This window comes from Arabidopsis lyrata (assembly GCF_000004255.2).
Source record: "Arabidopsis lyrata subsp. lyrata unplaced genomic scaffold ARALYscaffold_6, whole genome shotgun sequence".
Classification (NCBI taxonomy): Eukaryota; Viridiplantae; Streptophyta; class Magnoliopsida; order Brassicales; family Brassicaceae; genus Arabidopsis; species Arabidopsis lyrata.
This window is the reverse complement of record NW_003302550.1, coordinates 9,903,812-9,929,519: the sequence shown is the minus strand read 5'-3', so window position 1 is coordinate 9,929,519 and position 25,708 is coordinate 9,903,812. Positions and strand designations below refer to the sequence as shown.

The following is a 25,708-nucleotide window of genomic DNA, read 5'->3' as shown; positions in this document are numbered from 1 at the left end:
TCTGCATTTTTATAGATTATTTTAAATATACAAAATAACTCGTTTAATTTTAGTAGTTAACAAAGATTACTTATATATACCCAATTTTAAACTACCAAACGAAAAAGACCAGTTAAGCTATATATTTAAAATAATAACTTAAAATGTCGAATTGTAATTAAACAAGACATGTAATGGCAGTATCTGGTAATTTCTTTAGCAAAGAAGATCCTTTTTAGTAAATCTCGAACATTAGTTTCTTTGATCTGCCATGCATGACGTAATTCGGAGAATAACCGAAAATGGAATTTTAATGAAAATATGTTTTAAGGAAAACAAAGTTACCACAAAAGGAAAAGGGCAAAAGAGAGAGTAGCCAAATGGGAAAGGACAAAGTGTAACAGTACTTGAAAGTGACTTTTTTTCTTACCCACCTCCTCTGCCTACATATAACATATGCATAAATATACAAGTCCCATTTAATTTTATATCTGTAGTAACATACTAACATCAATTTACGTGTAATTTAGCTAAATTATTTGTGTTAATTATAGCTCCTTTTTCTTATCAATTCGAGTCATAATTCAGTATCCAAACTCGAATTCAAATCCAAGATTGTAAAGCAGTAAAGCACAATCCATGGTAACACTGATTTTGTATAATTTGTCATTAATAAAATGGATTCTAAAATGAGAAGAAAACAAGAAAGGAACATGTGTCTTTATACAACAACATCACTATACAGTATACACTAGGAAGCAAGGCAAAGAAAGTGTCACGACTCACGCGTAATATGTTTAGTTTCCATTTTCCAATATAGTATAAATTTAGTAGGACGACATTTGATACTTTTTCTTTTGATGATTTACTATAGCTTTTATGCTAAAACTCGAACAATGAATTTTGACCCAAAAAAAAAAAAAAAAACAACTCGAACAATGAAATTGTGAAAAGCAAATTGGCATCTAGATCCTCTTGAGTTTCTAACAATAGCTTTTATTATTCATAGTTTCTAACAATGCCATAGTAATTAGCAGCTAACATCAGATTGAGAACAAAAAATATTGATGATATGAATATACACTTGAATCATTATCTAGTGACTTTTTTTTTAACAAATATGCCAAATAAAATTGAGGAAATCATATTTGCCTTAACGAATAAATATCATGAAAAAAGTCATTATAACAAGATGACCCGTAGAAATTTTTTACCGCCTATATGTGACAATGGAAAATGCCTTGCAAAGTGGAAAAACGTGTTGAACGTAATGGTCTAAGCAATATATATATATATATATATATATATATATATATACTATTTTGTATCATTAGTTCCGTTGAAATTCTAACGTCAAGTCTTTTCCTTTGAATTTTTGGGTCACAGGATTTTTAAGGAAGCAGAGAGAGTAATGGTCAGTCGTCTCGTCTGTTCTGTCAGAAGACTCACAAGAAACATGTTATGGTTTCTAAATTAGGAAACTAATGATCAAAGAGGAAGAGTTGGGTCCAAGGCTATTCTCGTCATTTCCACTACCCCACTCTACTCACTTCCCCTATGTGATGGCTTGTCCTACATACACATACGTATATGTAATTATTGAGTTTCTTTTTGTTTCTATTAATTTTGCCCTATTAATTGATAAATGTTTCGATTTTATCTTTTGAGAGGCTTATTACGCAAACTTATTACACAGATAGAGTAAAACGTATGACAAATTGCAAATTTGTAATGTGATGGATCGTCTGACGTAAGCGTCTTTATGTGAATCAGTGATAACCATTGATTACTATTATATAATTAATGACAACGTCCTCATGGATTACCATTGATTACCTAGGACCCAATTTGTCCTCTTTGCTTTTGTTATGTCTTTTTTTGCTTAAAAGTCTTTCACATTTCAATGGTTTTCCAATATTGTAAAACAACTTTATGAATCTTCTTCATGAAACTAACAAAATTTATTTTAACAAAAAAAAAAAACTAACAAAATTTATTTTGATGAGCTGTCGGTTTTATGGTTAATTGTTTGTTAAAATTAAATAAAGGGATTGTTTTACAAACCAATCTATAATAACAATATTTGAGAAGTGTTTTTGCTGACGTGTCGGACTCTCGGCTCTTGTTGAGCCCTTGATTTTGCGTAATTACTTAAATACCTTCTATTAAATTAATTCGAATATTAATTAAAATTAAAAAATTAACTGACCCTAAAATATAAAAATTTGATATATTTTACATTTAAAAAAATAGTAATATTCTTAAACACGAAAAAATGAAAAAATAAATAAATTTGGATCAAATGTAGTTTACATACCTTTTTTATGACGGTTTATCGTTCGACCAAGAACATCCAATGATTAATCTCCACCAATCTAATCATGGTCGTGAGTCACATACAATTACGTCGGAGAAAGGATTGGTCGTGTCTTCTTATTTTCTCTTCCTTTTCCGTGTTTTTTTTTTCCTTTTTGGTTCTTTTTTTTTTCAACAAAAGATGTGTCTCATAATTAATCGTTTAATTATATTTTTGATATATTAATGGTAAATTTATGTTGTGATAATTACGAGCCAATTGTTTTTAAAAGTAAAATTTACTTTTCTAAAATATATAGATATTGCCGATAATATCAAAACAACTATCATATATTCTTTAAATTCACAAATCTGATAAAATAAAAGAAACTTTCTTATATATTTTATACCGATAATGATGGTGTATCTAAATAAATGTCAAATATAATTGTAAATCTAAAAAAAATTATGTTATTGTTCCATTTTTTAACAAATAAAATAAGGAATATTTTTTTTATAATTAATATCCATAGTAGTTATTAATTGTTTTTAGGAATATTAATTGTTTTGATAAAGATTTGACCTAACACAATATATAAATCTTCATTTCTTGTTGTTGTAATTATCTTCAAAAATTAAAAAAATTAGATCGTACACCGCCTTTCAGTTTAATATAAATACATTCTCTAGGTTTCACTTTCAAATCATAACTAACCCCATTTTTTTTGCTTTTTTTTTTGCGTTTTATTTTATTTGGCTTTACACATATGAATTCATGGTGTTTATGTATTGTTATAGGTTACGGATGCAACGTCGTTAAACAATTCCAGGACAATTAAATTGTTGATTCAATCGAACATATGGTGAGTTTTTCACTTTAGTACTTTCATGTTTAATATTTAAATTATGCTTGGTGTATTGAGAAATCTATAAGCTTTCCCTTAATATTTTGCGAGCAGCTTAGATTTCATATTCTTCACTAAAAAAAAAAAGAAGCTTTGATTTTGTATTTACCATATTCTTCACTAAAAAAAAAGAAGCTTTGATTTTGTATTTACATAATTTGATATCAGTTTGATTATTGGTTCCATCATGATGCAAATTACGGCCTCTCAACAACCCCAATAGACTATAATCGTTGGGAACTCTTCTTTTTCTCTTGCTTCTCTCTGATTATCTTTCACCAGGAGTCTCAATTATTATTATTTCTTTGTATTGATGCGATCAGAAGTTTTATCTTTTTTTTAAATAATGATCTCTTTATGGATTTTTCATTTAGGTATGAACATGGTTTGTTTCACGGGGTGTTTCGGTGTCTTGCCTTGAATCAAAGCGTGTAAAAACGTAAAGCTTGCTTTTATCTATCTTTTTTTATTGTCACGTCTTTATCCATCTATGTAACGCTTAATCATCAATTATTATATTAAACTTCAATAAAGGCTGGTGTACCAAATTCATGGTTTGTTTTATCTGATTAGTGTACCAAATTCAATTGGAACTATATCAGATCCATGAAATTATTGATTATTGATACATGCAGGTTATGTGTGATCCTTATACACCAGCTGGTGTTCCAATTCCAACCAACAAGAGGCACAACGCTGCTAAAATTTTCAGACACCAATCGTTGCCTCCGAGGAGCCTTGGTATGCTCATCTTCTTGTTTTTTGGCTATACATATTATTTTCGTTACTATAAATTCTAATAGTGTTTGTTTTTTTAAACGATTGTATGTTTTAGATGAATGAAAGCAACCACGATGCATGAAGAAGATTCAGGTGATATTTCAATTGATCTTTTATCTTTAATTTATCGATTTTCTAATTTTACAAAAATGTTCTCACCGAGTAGAATATACTTTTGAGTTTTGAGTTAAATTTTTCACAGTCTGTTGTGGATTAGCAACGTTTCAAGCCATATTAACTATTGTGTTGTGGCAGTTCGAAAGATTCATATAAATTGGACTATTGCTACAAAAAAAACAGAATCACAGGTTTAATTCTATCAAAGGAGATAAAGCCTCTTATCTCTACTGTCTTTGAGGGTAAAGATGCTAATGTCATCGCCCACGGAGCAAGAAATTGCGGAAAAACATATCTCATACATGTATTGAAAGCAATCCCATTAAGGTATTGATTATCAGACATGATACTATAGATGAAAAATGCTAATTATTGTATCGCATGGGTTGTAGGGAAATGATTATGCTCTGACGCTCAAAGGAAACAGACACCTTTGACTGTGTCTGCTACTTCTAGAAAACAGACAGTGCTAAGGGGAAATGTGACAGAGAGAAAAGACTAAAATCAAAGCAAGGTAAATCTTTCAGAAACAACTTTGTATCAACTCTAAGCCTCAATATCCATGATATACCTGCATCTGCTCTGTTGTTCAGTTTTAGAACATCAAATAATGATGATTTTTTTTCTCAATGTTTGAAGGAAACTGTTCCGCGAAGCAAACGATTCAGTGAAATGTAAAAATAGCATGTTGGAAAATTTAATTAATACGTCATGAAGTGGAATAATCTAGATTCTTCCTTTACAAAGAGGTAAAACAGAGGGTATAGAAACAGAGACTAAGAGACCAAGAGTCTTAATTAAGGAGGTTTGGTATACCACTTAACCCTAATCAATCCACTACTTACTTGATAAAGACATATTCTCATCATGTATATTTGATTAGATTAGCTAGGCTCGTAATATGGGACAAAACCCCGAAGATGAGCAAGAAATGCTTTGAAAGATTTTATCGTAGCATGAGTGTCATATCTGCACCCTTCAGTGCTCCCTTGTAAAATCAAAGTATCTGAGTATAGATACTTAATAGGTTTAAGTGTTCTTCGATCTTGGACGATATGTTCCAACTTATACTGATACAGAGGTTATACAGATTTTTGGTTTTTCTAATAAAATAAATTGTTTGCTGAAAGATTGCTATACCTTTAACAATTTTATTTTGTTTGTTAGGGTCACGACATACATACTATAATTGATAGAGAGTATTATCGTCATCGTGGATTCAGGTTTTTCCAAGGACGATAGATACATGGCCGGCCCTATAGACATCAACAAGAAACTTTTGCTGTAACCCAAATTTTGTTTCTGAAATTCTTCAACAAAAATTATTTATGAAACGGACCTAATTTTATTTATTTTACTATAATTGGCCCTAAATTTTAAAACCTTTCAAAATAACCAAAAACTTTTTTTTGAGTATTTGGCCCTTCAAATCTCAGGGCAGGCCCTGGATGGATAACACTTAGAGATTTTGATTCATGTTATCGGTTTGCTTAGTCATACTTTTTATGATTTTAAAATTCATTGGAATTTATCAATCTTTGTTTCACATATACCTTCCTTGGGTGCGATTGATTACTGCGCATTCGCATCTTTTAGGAAAATTGATACTTAATTTTGAGTATGTTTATTTCCCTGGTCCCATAATATCTTTTGTTTGGATATTTTATTCTTTGCATTGTTATGGTTTGATCTATTAATTTAAATAATTATATTTAATTGGTTGGGTCGTGAGTGTTAGCAATATTGAAGACGGAAAACCAATAATAAAGTGTGGGATCAAGTTTATGTGGAATTAGAAGATGAATTGTAAGTTATTAATTTAATCAAAATTAGATTTGTTATAGTTTAATTTGGGTAGTATGCTAAAAACTTAATTTTATAATAAATTTACGTCTATAATGTCGACTACATGGTGGATACTGTTGTAAATTTTTGAGAGAACGGAGTAAACAATGTGATAAAATCACCATATTTATCATGAGATTCACTAGAATAGAAGTCACTCGAGGTATTCGAATATTGTTGTTTTTCATGTATATATAATTTCTGAATATTTATTAGTCGATCACGTTTCTATGATATTGTTTCTTATGGTTTTGGCTACTATTGTTTGCAATGGCACCCGAATGATGCTAAAAAATATGTGTGCTGAAAGTTGCAGGAATGCAGAGTTGTTTTGTGCTAAGGATCACAGAAATTTTTATTAGTTACTAAGCTTATCTATTTTTTTTGTTTCCATTTTTCCGAATTATTTTTTTCCTAAACATGTAAATATGATCTAAAATGAAGTTTGAGGCTTTACAAAAGATAAATAATTACACAAAAGCAACCTTGGCAAAAAAAGAGATAAAAACAAGACTACAGTAGAGTAAAGAAAGATTTGGAAATAGATAACGAATCCAAATAAGCATAAGATTTGTTCATCTGGAAGTGATGATGTTTCGTAGCTCCACTCCACCATCTTGAAAATGATTTGAGCAGCAAGCCGCAAGGAGTTATGGAGAATGTTATTACGCTGTCGCCAGAACTTATAAACCACCACTTGAGATGCTACTTTTCTAAGCAAAGAAGGCACATGACTGGAAGAGCGTCAGGTCCAAGAAAATAGCTCAATCCAAGAGCAAAACAACCTTTGTTGTGGAAAAATCCTAGAGAAAACTAAATTCCACACCTGGGAAGAGCTCACAGAGGAGCATGAGGTGATACCGAGACTCTGTTGCAAAAGTGTAAAGACAACACTCATCAGATTGAATTTGTTCCCAAGAAGCCAGTCTTTGATGAGTGGGCAATTCTTTAAAAGTGTAAGGAGAGGAAGAGCGTTGGGTCCAATAAAGTAGCTCAGCCCAAGAGTATAACAACCTTTGTTGAGGATAAGGCCTAGAGAAAATCAAATTTCTCACCTCAGAAAAGCTCACAGAGGAGCATGAGGTGATCCTGAGACTCTGTTGCAAAAGTGCGTAGACAACACTCCTCGAATTGAATTTGTCCCCAGGAAACCAGTCTTTAACGACTGAAGAGGACGATTGGAGCGAGATTTATTTAAGTGTCTCAACAGAAAAAGAGCGTTAGGTGCCAAAAAGTAGCTCAACCCAAGAGCAAAACAACCTTTGTGGAGGATAAATCCTAGAGAAAACCAAATTCCACACCTTGAAAAATCTCACAGAAGAACACGAGGTGATCCCGAGACTCTGTTGCAAAAGTGAAAATACAGCACTTGGCCCCAAGAAGCCAGTCTTTGATGAGTGGGCAATTATTTAAGTGACTCTCGACGGTCCATGAAAGTAGCTCAGGCCAAGAGCAAAACAACCTTTGTCGAGGAAAAAACCTATAGAAAACTAAATTTCACACCTGGGAAGAGCTCACAGAGGAGCAAGAGGTGCTCTCGGGACTCCGTTACAAAAGTACAAAGACAACACTCATCGGATTAAATTTGTCCCCAAGAAGCCAGTCTTTTACGAGTCGGCAATTATTTAAGTGACTCTAGAGAGAAAGAGTGCCGGATCCAAGAAAGTAGCTTAGTCCAGGAGCACAACAACCTTTGTCGAGGATAAAGCCTAGCGAAAACTAAATTCCACACCTAGGAAGAGCTCACAGAGGAGCATGAGGTGATCCCGAGACTCCGCTGAAAAAGTGCATAGACAACACTCATTTGATTGAATTTGCTCCCAAGAACCCAATCTTTGACGAGTTGACAATTATTTAAGTATCTCATGGGTAGAAGAGTGTCGGTCCAAGAAGTATCTCAGTCCAAAATCAAAAGAATCTTTGTCGAGGATAAATCCTAGAGAAAACCAAATTCCATACCTCGAAAGATCTCACAGAGGAGCAGGAGGTGATCCCATACTCTGTTACAAAAGTACAAAAACAACACTCATCAGATTGAATTTGCTCCCAAGAAACCAGTCATTGACGAGTGGGCAATTATTTAAAATAGTCTGGAGAGGAAGAGCATGATATCAAAATTAACGTAAGAGTTTTGACATCAATATCTTTAGGATAATGGAAGGAGTTTCCAAATGAACATAATCTTTAAACTTCAATGTCTTGTAAAAATTGAAGGATTTTGTAAGTTAACATAATATTGTCGATGTCACATTATTGTCATTGTCACATTATTAAATTCGAAGTCAAGAACTATTGGTACCTTCGAAATTTCTGTTGTTTGTAGTTGTGAGCGTCTCCGGTATCGACTACCGTGGTTTTATGTCAATAAATTTTTCGCTGAGTGGAGGCAATGTATTGATGACATTACCATATGTATATTCAGATTTGCAAGAACTGAAATGAGTGAAAGTATTTTGTTTTGGTTTTGTTATTTAACATGTATTGTTGGGGTTTGAGACATTGAAACTATATTCCTTTGATAATTAAGGTACACGAAGAGGTACTGCTTCATACAAGTGTTCGCAGATTCTATTCAATCATTTTTGTCATGATGTAACGAGGATGCGAGATTTCTTTTCCAACAAGAAGAAAGGACAAATGTCACACATCCAATTTTGATCTTTTGATTATCTTTGGTTGTTGATGAGCAAACCAAGACTACTAAATTTATACTTTCTGGTTCTAATGATTTTAGTTTTCCGTTTTGCATTTTACTATATTCAGAGGATAATAATCACTATTTTCTCGCAATAATATATCAAACGTTATGGCGTTTTACCATAATTCTATATTAATGTCGTTATAAAAATTATACTCTTGACAAAATTAAATCAATAATTGTCTAAAACTTATAACCCTAAATGACTAAATCTGGTTTTAATCAACATACAACCCCGCGCCGGGCGCGGGGACCTCCCCTAGTTTGAATAATAAATAGTAACACAAACACAAACCATTACATAGCTAAGTTAGAAGACTTTGATTCTTAAAAGAAGAAATTTGAGAAATTGATTCATTTTCATTTTTGGTAATCTAACCAAAACAAAGACAAAAAAAACACAGAGGCCCAATTCCAATAAACTGAAAAATAGAAGAATGGCATATATAAAAAGAGACTATTTTTCTATCTGCAATAATCTTTTTGTGGGAGAAAACAACCCCAAAAAGGTTCATATCCATGATAAAAAAAATTTAGGGTTTCCATTTCTCTCTTCTATTTTTGCAAACTGTTGTTATTTAGAGAGGTTGATTTCTGAAACATCTCATCGTTTTATGACATAAATTCAGTTTCACTTTAAAAGACCTCTTTCTTGGAAAATCTCAAACATCGCCGCACCAATCTTAGCTGGTGACTCAACCACCTTAACCCCTGCATCTCTTAGGCTCTTTATCTTATCTTGAGCTGTGCCCTTACCACCGGAAACAATGGCTTCACCGATCCAAAAAAAAAACAATACAAAGATTTAATCCTGTGTTCGAGTGGGAAAACAGTGAATGAATAAAAGAGCCAAGTAAAGTTTATCTACCTCCAGCATGACCCATACGTCGCCCGGGTGGTGCAGTAAGTCCAGCAATGAAAGCAACTACAGGCTTGTCTGTACCACTTTCCTGTTTGATTGAAAACCGAAATGTTTTTACGATTGATCATCTAAAAATGGCAACTCTTGATTCTTTAGAAAGATGCATCGCATTTACCTTTATCAAAGCAGCAGCATCTTCTTCTGCAGTACCACCGATTTCTCCAATGAGAACGATACCTGAAAATAAGTCAATAATTTCTTAATAACAAAAACAATGCTGGATTCTTTCACTAATCTACAAAACAGAGCGAGATAATCACAAAGTGTAATATAGATAAACCTGCATCTAATACTGCAAATGTATCACTTTCTCCTACATACTAAAGAACTAGTAGTAGTCTTGGGATATCAACTACATATTAAAGGTAAGTGACTCAAAGGAAACAATGAATTTAGACAAATGGGAAAAGATAATAAGATGTATGGAATAAAAAAAGCTCAATTATGGTGTCCAGAAACCAAGACCTTCTGTTTGAGGGTCAGCAAAGAACTTCTCCAAGCAGTCAACAAAATTTGTGCCATTAAACGGATCCCCACCAATTCCTACACATGTAGATTGCCCCAAACCTACTGCAGTAGTTTGAAAAACCTGCATGAAAGATCAACCAAACAGCAACCATTAGAAGAAGTACTTAATAAGCAGGTCTTCCAGTAATCCAAAATCATCCAAAAATTCAAGAAACTGACACCGGTGAAAGCTTAATCTAACAATCGAAGGAGCAGCGGTTCTTAGGTAAGAAAACTAATAATATGAATTCTTTGATTTCTCATTATGCCATCTTGATTTAGGGGAAAGCTAAAGGCCATGAAGATTAAAAATTGAGAAAGACAGAGACAAACATGAAGGCAACACAAAAGAACCTTACAGCTTCATATGTCAATGTTCCAGATCGAGAAACAATCCCTATCTTCCCCGGCTTGTGGATATATCCCGGCATGATCCCAATCTTGCATTCACCAGGTTTGATAATACCAGGGCAGTTAGGGCCAATTAGCCTAGTTTTTGACTGACTGTTAAGAGCAGCCTTTACGCGAACCTACATGTACAAAATCCAGATAAATCAGTAGAGCCACTAAAATTACTGTGTGCAAACCTATCAAATAAAGAAGATATCACAAAAATAAATGGAAACCGGTAACGGTCATTACCATGTCATGTTGAGGAATTCCTTCAGTAATGCAGACAATGAGATCTAACTCAGCAGCTAAACCTTCCATGATAGCAGCAGCAGCGAAAGGCGCAGGAACGTAAATCACAGAGGCATTGGCTTTAGTCTCAGCCTTAGCTTCAGCAACAGTATTAAAAACAGGTAGACCCAAATGTTCAGTTCCACCCTTCTTTGGTGTCACTCCTGCTACCTATTAACCACAAACCTTAAAATTAGCTTATCACAATCTTTAAAGCAAACACAAAAACAGACACCATTTCAGCTGCAAAACCAAACCAATTCCCAGTGAATTGGCAGAGATAAACAAACATTGAATCCGAATTTGCACAAAGACGCTAAGAAGTATATTGCTCTCGAATACAATACCATTTTGGTGCCGTATTCAATGGCTTGTTCAGTGTGGAAGGTCCCATTCTTTCCGGTAATACCTTGGCAGATGACACGGGTGTTTTTGTCGACAAAGACAGCCGCAGGAGGCGGAGGAGTTGTCCCGAAGGAGCGAGACTGTGTCAATGAAGTGAGAGAGCAGACCTCTGAGCTGCCGCCGCCGCCGGAACGGCGAAGAGATCCGAGAAGTCTGGTGACCTGCCTAGACATGGCTGTTTCAATGATCTTAAAATTCTAAAACCTACTACGGATCCGAATTTTGTACTGAACCCTATTAGCCAGCCAAATGGGAAAGGAAATTTTCAGCGATCTTCGTTGTAGAATCAGTGAAAGCTCTTGGGCTTAATTTAGTGGATCTATCTTAAGGCCCATTTTGATTTCATAATATTTTTTATAAAGCCCATAAAAATTATTTTGTCGTATATAGATAGGGTGGAAAAAAATAGCGAAATATTCCCAAAGGATTTTCCTCTGTTTAAAATTTTGTTAATTTTTGAAATTTGATATTCTAAAAAAAAAGATTGTGAAAAAGACATAACGTAGTGTAGAGTGGGATTTTTTGAATTCCAAACCAAAAATTAGGTAGCCTGTAATCGTGAAAATAGCTGAAGGGTAGACTTTTTTTTTTTTTTTCCTTATCAGAAAAACATTACGATAATTCACTATGCCATGATCCTCAGCCTTAAACTTTCATTCGTATAGATGGATATTATCACAATAGTACAACTCTTTCTATTGCTACCAATCAACTACTTTTTGTCTTTTTTCAAGAATTTTCTTTTCTAAGCTTTTTATTCAAATTAATATTCTTCATTTTAGCGTAAAAATTTATAACTCAATTTGGAACTTTCTTTGTCCGTCCCAAATTAAATATCTTTCCAAGAGAAATGGAAAAATAGCTTCCTACAGAGATATTTTTGGTTTTTTCAACAACTTGTTCCTCTCTAACAGAGAAGGGGAAAAAATGTCACCGGCTATTTTTACTCCGACGACTCTTCTTCCGTCAACTGCTACTACATGGCCATGTACCACATCTCAGAAGCTCATCACCATTAGATCACCACTCAAGCTCAAATGTAGAGCCACTTCTTCTACATCATCTTCATCTATCACAGACTTTGATCTATACGACCTCTTGGGTATTGATCGGAGCTCTGATAAGTCTCAGATCAAAGCAGCCTATCGTGCGTTGCAGAAACGGTGTCATCCCGATATCGCAGGAGATCCCGGTCACGACATGGCCATCATCCTTAACGAGGCTTACCAGCTTCTCTCTGATCCGATCACGCGTCAAGCTTATGACAAGGTTAGCTCTTATATTGATTCTTGTAGTCTCTGTCAAGGGCACACCAAGTAAATATGAAACTTTCTTGTTGTAGGAGCAAGCAAAACTGGAAGAACTCAGAGGATACACAGGGAAACCGATCTATTCGGTTTGGTGTGGACCAGAAACAGAGCAACGAGCTGCATTTGTTGACGAGGTTAAGTGTGTTGGTTGCTTAAAGTGTGCTTTGTGTGCAGAGAAAACATTTGCTATTGAAACTGCTTACGGGAGAGCGAGGGTTGTTGCTCAATGGGCTGATCCTGAATCCAAAATCAAAGAAGCCATCGAAGCTTGCCTTGTCGACTGCATTTCGTAAGCACATAACTAGTAGATGTAGACATGTAGTAATGGTTTTGTTTCAATTCCCTCTCAATATGTGAAGTCAAGAGAGACATTTAGAGAAATACATAAAGTATGATTCTTTATGAGATGTGCAGAATGGTGGAGAGATCTGACCTTGCTCCATTAGAGTTCCTTATGTCAAAGCAACCACGAGGCAACGTGAGAATCGGGGTTGGAAACACGGTTGGCGAGCGTGTCTCCAATGTATTTGTTGATGTCAAGAAGTTCCAAGAAAGATACGCCAAAGCCATGAGCCGAACCACGAAAGAAACTTCCCAGGTGAGTTATCCATTATCCTAAGAAGTAAGAAGTAGTAAAAGCCAAGTTATAAACTTACCTGTCAGATAATAAGTAGTTATATTAATACTTGCAGAGAGAAGTACAAATAAGTGCAGTAGAGGCAATAAGGTCCATTTCCAATTGGCTATACTGGAGATCATCACCGTACACGAAACCGTTGAGTCCAGATTCAAACATGAGTCTAACTTTCACCAAACGAAAAAAAACAGTTGATCCAGATATCAGAAAGCTTCAAGATGCTGTGGCAGCAATGAAACAAGCAGAACAGAGCGGGGGGAAAACTAAAGAAAAAGGATCAGCTTACATGCTTGGAGAAGATTATTGGACTCCATCAAACACAGCTCTTCCCTCGTCTGGAAACAACACCAGTTCCAAAGCTAGCTCGATTCCGCAAGTGACTCGTAAGACATTTCCTTCAGAAGAGAAACCTGCTAGTAGAAGAGACAATAGAAGACATTTCAGGATAAAGAAATTCCCAATTGGGACAGCCATAGTAGCAGTATTCTTGGTTCAGTACCAAGCAAGTTACAGAGCCGCCTCTGAGCTCAACGACCATATCGGCGGCTCGCTGGCTTTAGCTATAGTTAACAGTCCATGGCAGCAGATATTGTTAGCAGGAGTTACATGGTACTTCATTGGAGCAATGTTACTCCAACTTGTGGAAGCTGTCCAACACAAGCTAGAAGATAAAGAAGTATAGTCTTTGTAGATTAATCTTTATGTACATCATCATATTCCTCTTTAGAGCAGGTTACTTGTATTCATTCACCTGCAAAAATGTAACAAACAACATTATACTATATACAACAAACATATGCTTATTGAATTATGCCTGTATAACCAACATATGCTTATTGAATTATGCCTGTATAACCAACATACATAGGCCAATAATATCATACTTGGGCTAAGCCCAGTTTATATTTCAGTCGGCCCAATAAGTGAGTGACTAATGCTTTCGTTCTTCACCGATCAAGAGTTTCATCTTCAACGCCAAAAATGGCTTCGTCATCAACGAGAAAGTACGAGACACGAAAGCGAGACCCAAACCCAAAAACCGCAGCTCTTCTCGTTATCGATATGCAGAATCACTTCTCCTCCATGGCCAAACCCATCCTCAACAACGCTCTCACCACCATCGACATCTGTCGACGCGCTTCAATCCCCGTATTCTTCACGCGCCACAACCACAAATCCCCAACCGATCACGGCATGCTCGGCGAGTGGTGGAACGGCGATCTCATCCTCGACGGAACCACCGATTCCGAAATCATCCGGGAGATCCAGATACTCACCAAACCAGAAGAGATCGTGGAGAAGAGCACGTACAGCGCGTTTAACAACACGCGCCTCCATGAAAAGCTGGGCAAGATCGGGGTTAAGGAGGTGATCGTGATTGGAGTGATGACGAACCTGTGCTGTGAGACGACGGCGCGTGAAGCGTTTGTTAAAGGGTTTAGGGTTTTTTTCTCGACGGACGCGACTGCGACGGTTAATGAAGAGCTTCACGAGGCTACACTAATGAATCTCGCTTATGGCTTCGCTTATCTCGTCGATTGCGATAGTCTCCGGCGAGGTCTACTCAGTAATATATAAATGATACTTACACCTTTTGTATTTAGTTTTTAGTTTTTTTTTTTTTGGTGTAGTTAAGTAACAATAACACGCTTGTTAATATCTTTTTCTCTTAGACCATACACAATGGCGCATGTTTAGCTTGGATGTGAGTATTTAAAAAAAACAAATTAATAGAATTGAGGGTGATGATACAAGAAACGGATGTGAAATAGCAACTTGTGTTCGTCGGGTGTAAGGCACAGGTGGCGAGGCTTGAGTGGCTGGAAAAATTAAAAAAAATAAATATCTCTCTCTCCGCCGACCAACCCCTTCATGACACGTGGCTCTCACACCCCTCTCACATCCGAGTGTAACTTAACACTCGTGTGTTGGTTCTAAAGCAACATTTGCATTATTTTTCAATTTTAAATTACTCATACCTCATGTTCGGGTATACCATTGTGTGTGCCCTTACGCTTACGTAAGTTATAGCTTTGTTGTGAAGGTTAGCGGAAAAAGAGGCAGTTAGCTCAAATTGAGCTCATAAATGTAATTTAGGGATCTGTGGATTTGGTAACTCGGTCTAGAGTGAGGACTGTCTCATTTGAAGCGAATTATTCGGGATATCGCTGTTTTTGTGGATGGATCATGAAAAGGAAATGATAAGTTTTCCGTCACAGGATGATTTTATACATCATCAAGTGGAGAGCTGCCAACCATGGGAGCTGCCAACTTCCGTAGAAGTCTATTTCCATTACATACTAAAGTCGAGGCTCTCTTTTGGGCGATGAAGTGTATGATTGGTACAGATAATCAGGAGGTAGCATTTTTTACAGACTGTTTTGACCTGGTGAATATGGTGTCTTCTCCAACCGAATGGCCGGCGTTTTCAGTGTATTTGGAAGAATTTCAGAGCGACAAGGAAGAATTCTCAAGTTTTTCTTTATCTTTAATTTTTCGTAGAGCTAATGTCAAAACGGACTCTCTGGCACGAAAAGTTCGTACAGAACCGCGTCATATCACATATATAAACAACATTCCTTAGGAATAACTTTTTGAGTGTTAATTAATTTCGGATGACAAAATAAAAAGCTTTATTTTGTTGTTTCTTTGTAAGTATTATTAACTAGAACAATTTTTGCTTCATACAATTTTAATTTAATTAGTCTAATTCCACATCTCTAATAATAATAATAGTGTAGACAAAAATAGTAAAATGAAGATTTCATCCAAGCGTCTGAGTTAATGTATTTTAAAACATTAGTAACATCGATCCAAACACATTCTGCCATAAAAACAAATTTAGACTAGACAGCTGATGCTTATCTTAAATATGTAAACAAATTTAGACTAGACAGCTGATGTTTTAATTGACATGTCTTGCAATCACGTGACTTAGTAAGGTTTTATGCAAAAAAAAACTTTCAATTCGTCCATTTTTGCAACTTTACCTTCTATCTCCGAAAAATGCAGATTAATCATACGAAGTCCAAAATAATACGCAAAATAATCCTTATTCGCTACTGTCAAGTTCATAAAATTTTGACAAATAATATTTCAAATCGAAGCCCTCGCGATAGAGAGTTCAACTCTATTTTTTAGAATTTTAGAAAACTAATATATATGACCGGAAAAACGTTTACAATATACATATAAGGGTTATATTGCGTATTATTTTGGATTTCGTAAGATTAATCTGCACTTTTCGGAGATGAAGGGTAATATTGCAAAAATGGGCGAGTTTGAGAGTTTTTTTGCACAAAACCCGACTTAGTAACTTCGAGAAATCAAGTTTTTATATAATAAGGATTTTTGAGATAGGATAAAGAAATTTTAGTTCTTTTTTTTAATTAATTAACAAAATTTATTTCTTAATATATAAAACTACTTTTGCAATTTTTTTAAATATACATTAACAAACTTAGATATGATATATGGTGATATCTGATGTTTAATTTGATATGTGTCATGACTCATGATTATATGAATTAGCAAATCTTTAAAAAAATTTATATACTAAAAAAATATATTTATAGGATAATGAATTTTTCTATTTTCTGAATATATTAACAAATATATTTTTATGTCTAGATTTTTTTTCTAATAGAGTTAGAAATTTTTTATAAACAATTTTAGATCTGACACATGGTTACATCTAATATTTTAATTGAAAACTTTAATCCGGTTAGATCCGGGTTACCGGAAAATCTCAATACCTAACTTTTAAGATGATAAGACCAATTAGTCGATTACATCGCGACGTTAGAGTTGCAAGTCCGAACCATAGAGCCTATAGCCTATAGCCGAGTTTTTAACTGCAGCCGCACAACATATGATTTTGAATTTAACAACGGCAGTTAGTTTGTCAGCTGTTAATTAGTTATTTTTCTACCAGTTTATTCTCTTTAGTTTGGCCCAAGTGTTTTTTTTTTTATGTCTATGCAATTTAATTTATTAAATTCATGTATTTTGTTTATATACATCACTTTTTGTTTCTATCAATTTTGTCTTTCTTTATATTTCCTTAGATAAACAAAGTTATCTAAACGACAACGAGGCCAACTATTCTCGATTCCTAAAATTGTTTTAACTTTTAAAACAAAAAGACATAATTAGGTGAGAGACGTTATTTGGGAAAGTATTTAGTTTTTTGGTAAACTGACACAAGACCTAGAACAACACTAATTTTAGCTTCTATTTTGCCCAATTTTAACTCCACTCGCTTATGCATTGTGTACCAAAGTCCATCCTATTGTGTGAGACAAAGGCAATGAATTTTGGCATTCTCGAGAACTGAAGTGTATTATAGCTGTCTACTAATTTTTGCAGTCCGACTTTTGGGTATTCTCTCTCTCTCTCCCTCTCTTCTTCATTATCCCGCCCTTGCTACTGTAAATCCTAAGTCTCGTCACTCTCAGTTCATCTCTGATTATTGTTTCATCAAACTTCTTTCATCAAACTGTCCCACAGGAGGAATTAGCACTATTATCTCGGTAAGCCAACGTCTGTGGGGTTATCTTAATCGGCGATCTCGTCGGAAAACCGAGTTTGGCGAGATAAAATTGACTGTCTTTTCATTTTCTATCGATTTTCGATGTTTTCCTACGCGCTTCTGATATTTGGACTCCGAATCAGTTCATTGCATGAGACAAAACCATTGACTTTTGTCGTTCTCGAGATGATAAAACATGTTATATCTAACTAGTGTTATAACTATCCGACTCTTGGATGTCTATTTTTTTTTCGTGTTCATCATCCCGCCTTTTCATTCTATGAACTATAAGTCTCATCCGCCGATAACATTTCTGGTAACTGTTCAACCACACTCTAGCAAAGCAGAAATATAAAGTCTTGCTTTTTTTCCTAAATGCGGCACCGAAACATTATCATCATTGAAACGGTAAGCCATCGGGTGTATCGTGTATACAGATATACAAATATTAATAACGCTCTATGTGTTTACATATATACAAATGTTAATAGCCCTCTATATACGAGTTTATATGTATACAAATATTAATAACGTTCTATGTATGTGTTTACGTGTATACAAATATTAAAAATGTTCTACATATGTATTTACATGTACACATAGAATGAACAATTTAACACTGTAATTATTTCTAACGCTCTATGTATTTGTTTATCTGTATATAAATGTCAAAATCATATAAATTATTTCTATATATCCACGCAACTGGGTTAGTTGTTTAAAAAAATTGAAAAACAATTTATTGGGTGTCCATGCAACTATGTTAATTTTTTACATTTTTCGTTACAGATTTAAATTAGATAAAGTTCAAATAAAATCGATTGCATTTAATAACCGTCACTTCGTTATTTCTGTCAACTGGTGAACATTTATTACATGTGCTTTTTCAATGCCTTAAAAAGTCAAAAACATTTCTCCACGCTCAGAGACAGACTAGGTGTGGTTTTTTCGTTATTAAGCTGAACTTTAAACCCATTACCGAAAACACATATTGTCAATTATCTAATTTTATATCTAGTTTTTGTCTCTGCGCAAATTCACCCAAACAATAATAGACCTACAAAAAAATGTAAAGAGAAGAATAAATAAATAAGTAAGAAGTAAATAATTTGCAAGGCAAATGGAATCCATTTGATTTTAAAATAATGTGCATGTGCGTGTTGAAGACAAATGGAATCCATGCGATTTTCAAAGAATGGGCATGTGCGTTTCACGGATGCAGCCTGGCGTGAGGACTCTCGCGATGCGGGTTTTGGCTAGATTTTTGTTGATTACCTCTCTAAATCGAAGAAACATGTGAGCTCTCCACTGATGGCGGAGGCTATGGCTCTCTTAATTGCTCTGCAACAAGTTCTAGATCTGGACTTTAAAAAATTTTCATTTGCTTCGTATTCACAACAGTTGATTAAAGCACTTACTTTGAAGCCTCAATCAAAGGAGCTCTACGAGATTTTCCACGACATTCCACGGCTAACTAAAGGAATAAACAATTTGAAATTTTTTGTACTCATTGTCTCTTGTCTTTGTTTTTTAAAATTTTTGTATTATCCTCGTTTTTGTAATGCTAAGACAGATTGCCTATATCGTTATTCTAAAAATTTATATTCTAAATTTGTAAATGTTTTTTTTTTATTGGGCTACAATCATAGAATGACTTTTTAATTATTGTTGGGCTGAATTGAAGAAAGAAAAAGAAAAATCTAACAAAGCATAAACATATGTTTATTGAATTATGACTCTATAACCAACATACGACAAGAACATCATTTTGGACTAATCTGTTCGTCCAACAGTCCGATTAGGAACCGACTGGTTTTCGGATCGGTTTCGGTTCGGGTTCAATCGGTTTCGGGTCAGTTTTCAATTTTGATATAGAACCCGGTGTAGAACCGAAACACAATTCGGATCGGTTCGGGTCGGTTTTTAAACCAGACTAACCCGAGTAAACCATACAAAACCCGAAATACCCGAACATTCAATAACAAATAACAGAAATAGAATTCAAAAATCAATTCAAAACTAAAGAAGAAATGCATAGTATAAGAGTATTAGAACAACCAGAATTCAAATCCAAACAAAGAGAGAATAAGGAGTTTAGAGTAAAAAAGAAAAACAACCTAGAAACAATTCCAACATCCAAAAACCATAATGCAAAGTACCAAAGAGGGAGAGAGCATAAGAGCTAATAGTTTAGAGAGAAAAAAAAGAAAATCAATCCAGAATCACTTCACTTCCATACAAGCTTAATGAGTCTTCATCCAGAAGCTACAAAATCCCAATGTCGAAGGATCTATAGAGATAAAAAGCATGTTAAAGAATAAGATAACAACTTAATACAATACAAGAACATAAGACATTTTCACCAAGTCACCACATCATCTTCACTTCTCTCCGATTCATCATCATTCTGATTCTGATATTCATCTTGTTGTCGTTGAGGAGGTGAAGAAGAACCCATCTGCAATGCAACAATCAAAGAATATCACAAGTAAAAGTTAAATTCAAGCTCAGTCTCAAAAATCAAAAAGTTAAACAATTTCAAATGAGACTAATGACACTAAACAAAATGAAAATCTCAAATTCTCAATAAAAATGATGCATCTACGTTGTCTCAATTAGAGAACAGAGAAGATAGATTGATAAGTGAGCAACATAATCGAGAAAATGGAACAGATTCCTACGGCTACACACTACAGATTCCTAGAGCTACATTCCTACGGCTACATACTACAGATTCCTACGGCTACATACTTCACAATTACACAACTTCACATTCACACAAAGTCACAATTCACAAACCTATTGTTAAACATAAGAAACTGAAACCCATAAATGACATAATTACAAAGCTCTATCAATCTAAGATGCATAAGAAACTGAAATACAAAATAAATTAAACACAGAAATGATAGAATTACAAAGTTTGAATAAGAGAATACGAGAAAGGAGAAACACAAACCGACGATTGATTTGTCGAAGAAGCTGATAGAGTAGGTTTAGCAGCTATTTCTCGTGAATCGTTTAGGGGATTTAGGGTTTCCAGTTTGCCAATTTGGGGTTTATATAGGCTTTAAGATGAGAAACGAATCAATGGAGTGGAGAAGTGGAAACGGCAAAAGCAATCTAGAAAATCGGAGAGAATATCGGAAACAGGAGATATGTGCTCTCAAGTCTCGATATTTTTGGGTTTATGAATATATGATTACTTCTCTTAACTACACAAATCCTTATATATATATATGTGTATACAATAAATGGCCGGTTAACTGATTGGGTTTCGGTTTACACCCGAACCGAAACCGAACCTGCTGCAAATCAATCATATTATCCGTTCGGTTTATAGAGTCTAACCGAAACCGTACCCGAACCTCTTTTTTCGGGTCGGGTCGGGTCGGGTTTTCGGGTTTCGGAGAAAATGCCCAGGCCTAGTTATGATGTTGATGTTATGTTGAAGTTAGTGCCGGCTCTCCCCATGTGCGGGGAGTGCTCATGCACATGGTCCAAAATCTTTTTGTCTTTTTTTTTCAACTAAATTTATTAAAATTAGAGTCCAAAATTTTTTTTTAATATATCTACATAAGAAATTAGGGCTAATTGTTTTTTTCAGCTCAGGGTTCTTAATTTTTTTGAGCCAGTCCTGGTTGAAGTATCTCATAGCTTTACTTTGTTGTCAGTATATACTATTTCTTTTTGAATTTTTTGAGTTTATTTTTGTAGAAAAAGATGGATGTAACATATACTAATTGATAATTTAACAAAGAAAGAAAATATTGTATGTGTTTAGTATCGTGGTACTTAATGGGAATGTCGAGTAAATAGTTAAGACTTTTACACCAATTGGGTAGCACGACCTTGCTTCTATATGTAGTTATAATAATATATCTTATGTAGATAGTAATAATTACTATAGAGTGGTCCATATATCTTATATACTAGTCAATATCTCTTGTTTTTTCCAATGTGGGATAATATTATTCCTAATACGCTCCTTCGAGATGATAGCTCTAGCCATTGATCTCGGTATGCTTGGTCATGGATCGGCGGGCCAACTATTTGGTCAGGCCGATGGTGGATTGGATTAGACATGTATGGATCGACTTCTGATACCATATTAGTATATGGGCTTCTAACTCAAAACCAATTGGCAATGAATGGAGTAACCCATATATCTTATATACTAGTCAAAATCTCTTATTCTTTACAATGTGAAATAAAATTATCCCTAATAATATATATATATATATATATATATATATATATATGTTGAAGTAAGTATTACTTGCATATATATCACGGAACATAGAAAAATGAATATTTTACTACTTTTTAATAAAGTAGAGTTTAATTTAAATTTTTATCTTAATGTAATTCATTATAGTGTTTTTGTGATCAAAATTACTAAGAACAAATTTCGCAATACACGTAGGCAACAAAAAAAACTTGCAATGTTTCTTTTTAATTAATATGTAAACATACAAAATATTGATTTTTATTTTAACAAAAATGATTGTAAATTGGCTTGTATTCTAACGATTCTTCTTGTAGAAAAGAATTTTTCTGATTTAAATATATTAAAAAGTATAAATGTTTTTATATTTAACTAAATCAGATTAAATGTTAATAATTTTAATTGACAAAGTAAGAAATAAAGAATTACTTCATTGATTATAACATAATTTTTCCGGCTCCTATTCAAAGAGTAATATCTTAGAAAATAATTTTTCAATGATTTTTTTATTAGTTTAATTTTGAAACTTGAAAATAATGTAACATCAATACCAATGCAGTAAATTATAAAAAAATAATTTTTAGTGGATATTGATTATTGAATGTGTTTGGAAATTAAATTTAGACTAATTGAGATAGATAAGATTTGGAGATAAGAATGTTTAGTAATAAGTATAGAGTAATTAAAAAAGTTAGAATAATTGTGAGTTTGCCACATCAGCAACAATGACTCTCTTTTAATAGAGGATATATGTTTTTAATAGTTTGATTCTGTTTTAAATGACTCTCTTTTAATAGAGGATATATGTTTTTAATAATATATCAAAATCAAAATCAATTTATTAAAAGCATGCATAAAGTCATTAAAGTTTTAAAAGGTAACATTATTTTAAATTATTTCAAAAGTTCAGTATAAAATAACCATAGTTCTTCTTCTTCGTTTATTCAGCGTTTAGGAAAAAAGGATCTTATATCAAATATTATATAGTAGAAAAATCAATCGAAAGATGACATCGATGAAACTTCACATTCTTGCTCTTTTTGTCATCGTTTCCTTCCTTGTTAGTGCTCAATCCACTCGTAAGTATTTGTTTCTTGTCTAATAAGAATATGCTTTTTCAATCATATATGCATATAGGTTTGAGCCTAGATAGATGTTTGTATTTGTGTTATCACTGCGAAATTATCCGAACCAAAATTCTGTATACAATATATATTGTCGACAAAAATATATGCATATAAATATGTAATAATCATAGGCATTTTATACATAACAAAAATATCTATGGTGATAACTTAACAAGTAAATATTTTTATATTGTGATGGATTCAACAGGAATTATGGATGCTTCCTCAGATTGTGAATTCAAAGGACCATGTCATAAGAAAGAAGATTGCTATGACTCATGTGGAGTGAACAAACCACCGTTTAACAATGCTTTGTGTGTACCAGGCAGAGATTCGTTTCAATGTTGTTGTATTTTATCGTGATTCTATTCAAATTTCGTTTACAATCGACTTTTAAAAAAGTTCTATCAATAAAAGATACTTGAATTATATCAACTATAACAATTTTTTTTTGTTCAACATATAAACTGTAACAATATTGTTTTCATATTCTTGTCTTTAAACGAAATAAATATAATGATAATTCGTTGCCATAACAATGACGATAACTCGAAAGAGAAGAGAGAATCGGACAAGAGTCATGTACATTTATTTGTTATATATTTTATGTCAATCGTTTAGCGGTAAAATCGGACAATTAATATAGAGGTAAGTCTCGCTAAAATTTGTGTGGTTTGGATGACTAAATTGTGAAAGAATGAAGATAGCATGAGAGTTTTAATTAGAGGTCATAGTAACAGGGGAAAACGTGTAAAACGCGATAAATCATATATACAATTCTAATATAATGGCCTGTTTTGCTCAAATCTGTTTATTATTTTCTTAAGAAATATATAAATATGATAAAATCTGTGGGTTGAGAATATATCAAAAGGGATATGTAGGAAGTTTCTTATTGCCTAGAAAATGATGAACGAGCTGAAGAGCTTCTCTAGGTTTGAATGTCGGAACTTGGTGTCCCGCTCCTCTTACCGTCACAAACATTAACCCATCATACTCCACCGTCCACCCTCCGACCTAACGGCGAGTGAAGAAAAAAAGAAAAAAAATTAGAGTCAATCACACACTTACTTGGAAGAAAAGTTAAAGTTTGTAACTTGGAACCAAACCTGTAGTTTGGTGTACCAAGGTGTCCAGTCTTGGACTATCTTAAGACCAAGCTTCTTTAATGAGTATCTGGTTGCGGTCACTGGGATTCGTCCATCTGTATCCCCACTATTTTACCAAACAATTTAAACCCGTTATCGCTTGTTTTCACTTAAATTACCACATAAAATGCCAAGGAGTAGGTGTTAGACCTGAAAACCCATACGCGTAATCCCGCTGATACAAGTGTTCTTAAGGTTGGAAGCATAGAAGCGGGAGCGTCAGACCAGAATGAGACAGTGTCACTGCACATATAGTAAACCATACATTGGTTAAAGTTCGAACATGAAGTAGTATCCTTATCTATCAATCATTTACCACTCTTGGTTAAACTATGATAGTAAGAGTAGTATAAATATATGTAGGTGTGACAATGCATTAACTGATTCAATTTCCTTTGAACAAACCATAACCAAGCAACCGGGAAAAAAAATTACTTCTCAATACCTTGGAATCAAATGAAAACCGAAACTATATATATGTGCTTCTTATATTTCATGAAAAACAAAATCTGAAAAACCAAACCGAAAACCAGATTGAACATCTTAATAATACCTGCAATGGGTCCAAGGGTAAGATATGTTTCAGAGCGACAAGGAAGAATTCTCAAGTTTTTCTTTATCTTTAATTTTTCGTAGAGCTAATGTCAAAACGGACTCTCTGGCACGAAAAGTTCGTACAGAACCGCGTCATATCACATATATAAACAACATTCCTTAGGAATAACTTTTTGAGTGTTAATTAATTTCGGATGACAAAATAAAAAGCTTTATTTTGTTGTTTCTTTGTAAGTATTATTAACTAGAACAATTTTTGCTTCATACAATTTTAATTTAATTAGTCTAATTCCACATCTCTAATAATAATAATAGTGTAGACAAAAATAGTAAAATGAAGATTTCATCCAAGCGTCTGAGTTAATGTATTTTAAAACTTTAGTAACATCGATCCAAACACATTCTGCCATAAAAACAAATTTAGACTAGACAGCTGATGCTTATCTTAAATATGTAAACAAATTTAGACTAGACAGCTGATGTTTTAATTGACATGTCTTGCAATCACGTGACTTAGTAAGGTTTTATGCAAAAAAAAACTTTCAATTCGTCCATTTTTGCAACTTTACCTTCTATCTCCGAAAAATGCAGATTAATCATACGAAGTCCAAAATAATACGCAAAATAATCCTTATTCGCTACTGTCAAGTTCATAAAATTTTGACAAATAATATTTCAAATCGAAGCCCTCGCGATAGAGAGTTCAACTCTATTTTTTAGAATTTTAGAAAACTAATATATATGACCGGAAAAACGTTTACAATATACATATAAGGGTTATATTGCGTATTATTTTGGATTTCGTAGGATTAATCTGCACTTTTCGGAGATGAAGGGTAATATTGCAAAAATGGGCGAGTTTGAGAGTTTTTTTGCACAAAACCCGACTTAGTAACTTCGAGAAATCAAGTTTTTATATAATAAGGATTTTTGAGATAGGATAAAGAAATTTTAGTTCTTTTTTTTAATTAATTAACAAAATTTATTTCTTAATATATAAAACTACTTTTGCAATTTTTTTAAATATACATTAACAAA

The 25,708-nt window shown here is 33.7% G+C and overlaps 5 protein-coding genes and 2 long non-coding RNA genes across 10 annotated transcripts; 4 read left to right on the top strand and 3 right to left on the bottom strand.

The window, feature by feature from the left end:
- The first annotated feature begins 3,603 nt into the window (after positions 1-3,603).
- LOC9308115 lies at positions 3,604-5,410 on the top strand. 4 transcript variants are annotated; one of them, XR_002330957.1, is made up of 4 exons: positions 3,604-3,920; positions 4,026-4,052; positions 4,215-4,380; positions 4,469-5,205. It is a non-coding gene; the product is annotated as an uncharacterized LOC9308115 (long non-coding RNA). The 4 variants fall into 4 exon arrangements; XR_002330958.1 differs by lacking the exons at positions 3,604-3,920; positions 4,026-4,052 and adding an exon at positions 5,244-5,410 and having other exon boundaries at positions 4,122-4,380; positions 4,469-5,157; XR_002330956.1 differs by lacking the exons at positions 3,604-3,920; positions 4,026-4,052 and having other exon boundaries at positions 4,122-4,380; positions 4,469-4,590; positions 4,716-5,205.
- Positions 5,411-9,015: 3,605 nt separating this feature from the next.
- LOC9310186 (succinate--CoA ligase [ADP-forming] subunit alpha-2, mitochondrial) lies at positions 9,016-11,414 on the bottom strand. The gene is made up of 7 exons (XM_021023314.1): positions 11,077-11,414; positions 10,691-10,900; positions 10,408-10,578; positions 10,007-10,130; positions 9,657-9,718; positions 9,488-9,569; positions 9,016-9,390 (listed from the first exon to the last, which is right to left on the bottom strand). Exons 1-7 carry the CDS (start codon positions 11,305-11,307, stop codon positions 9,251-9,253), a joined length of 1,020 nt encoding a protein of 339 aa, XP_020878973.1. The 5' UTR covers positions 11,308-11,414; the 3' UTR covers positions 9,016-9,250.
- Positions 11,415-11,860: 446 nt separating this feature from the next.
- Positions 11,861-13,889, top strand: LOC9310185. Its single transcript, XM_021021880.1, has 4 exons — positions 11,861-12,403; positions 12,477-12,733; positions 12,859-13,042; positions 13,137-13,889. The coding sequence occupies exons 1-4, from the start codon at positions 12,062-12,064 to the stop codon at positions 13,761-13,763; spliced, it is 1,410 nt and encodes a 469-aa protein (XP_020877539.1). The 5' UTR covers positions 11,861-12,061; the 3' UTR covers positions 13,764-13,889.
- Positions 13,890-14,057: 168 nt separating this feature from the next.
- LOC9310184 (nicotinamidase 2) lies at positions 14,058-14,835 on the top strand. The gene has a single exon (XM_002874071.2). The coding sequence runs from the start codon at positions 14,063-14,065 to the stop codon at positions 14,657-14,659; it is 597 nt and encodes a 198-aa protein (XP_002874117.1). The 5' UTR covers positions 14,058-14,062; the 3' UTR covers positions 14,660-14,835.
- A 4,820-nt stretch (positions 14,836-19,655) lies between these two features.
- Positions 19,656-20,822, bottom strand: LOC110227798. The gene is made up of 3 exons (XR_002331467.1): positions 20,572-20,822; positions 19,984-20,070; positions 19,656-19,902 (listed from the first exon to the last, which is right to left on the bottom strand). It is a non-coding gene; the product is annotated as an uncharacterized LOC110227798 (long non-coding RNA).
- Positions 20,823-22,783: 1,961 nt separating this feature from the next.
- On the top strand, positions 22,784-23,402 carry LOC9308114 (putative defensin-like protein 271). The gene is made up of 2 exons (XM_002874070.2): positions 22,784-22,919; positions 23,176-23,402. The coding sequence occupies exons 1-2, from the start codon at positions 22,847-22,849 to the stop codon at positions 23,328-23,330; spliced, it is 228 nt and encodes a 75-aa protein (XP_002874116.1). The 5' UTR covers positions 22,784-22,846; the 3' UTR covers positions 23,331-23,402.
- Positions 23,403-23,671: 269 nt separating this feature from the next.
- Positions 23,672-24,393, bottom strand: LOC9310183 (serine carboxypeptidase-like 34). The gene is made up of 3 exons (XM_002871998.2): positions 24,266-24,393; positions 24,077-24,182; positions 23,672-23,984 (listed from the first exon to the last, which is right to left on the bottom strand). Exons 1-3 carry the CDS (start codon positions 24,376-24,378, stop codon positions 23,835-23,837), a joined length of 369 nt encoding a protein of 122 aa, XP_002872044.1. The 5' UTR covers positions 24,379-24,393; the 3' UTR covers positions 23,672-23,834.
- Between the last annotated feature and the right edge of the window lie 1,315 nt (positions 24,394-25,708).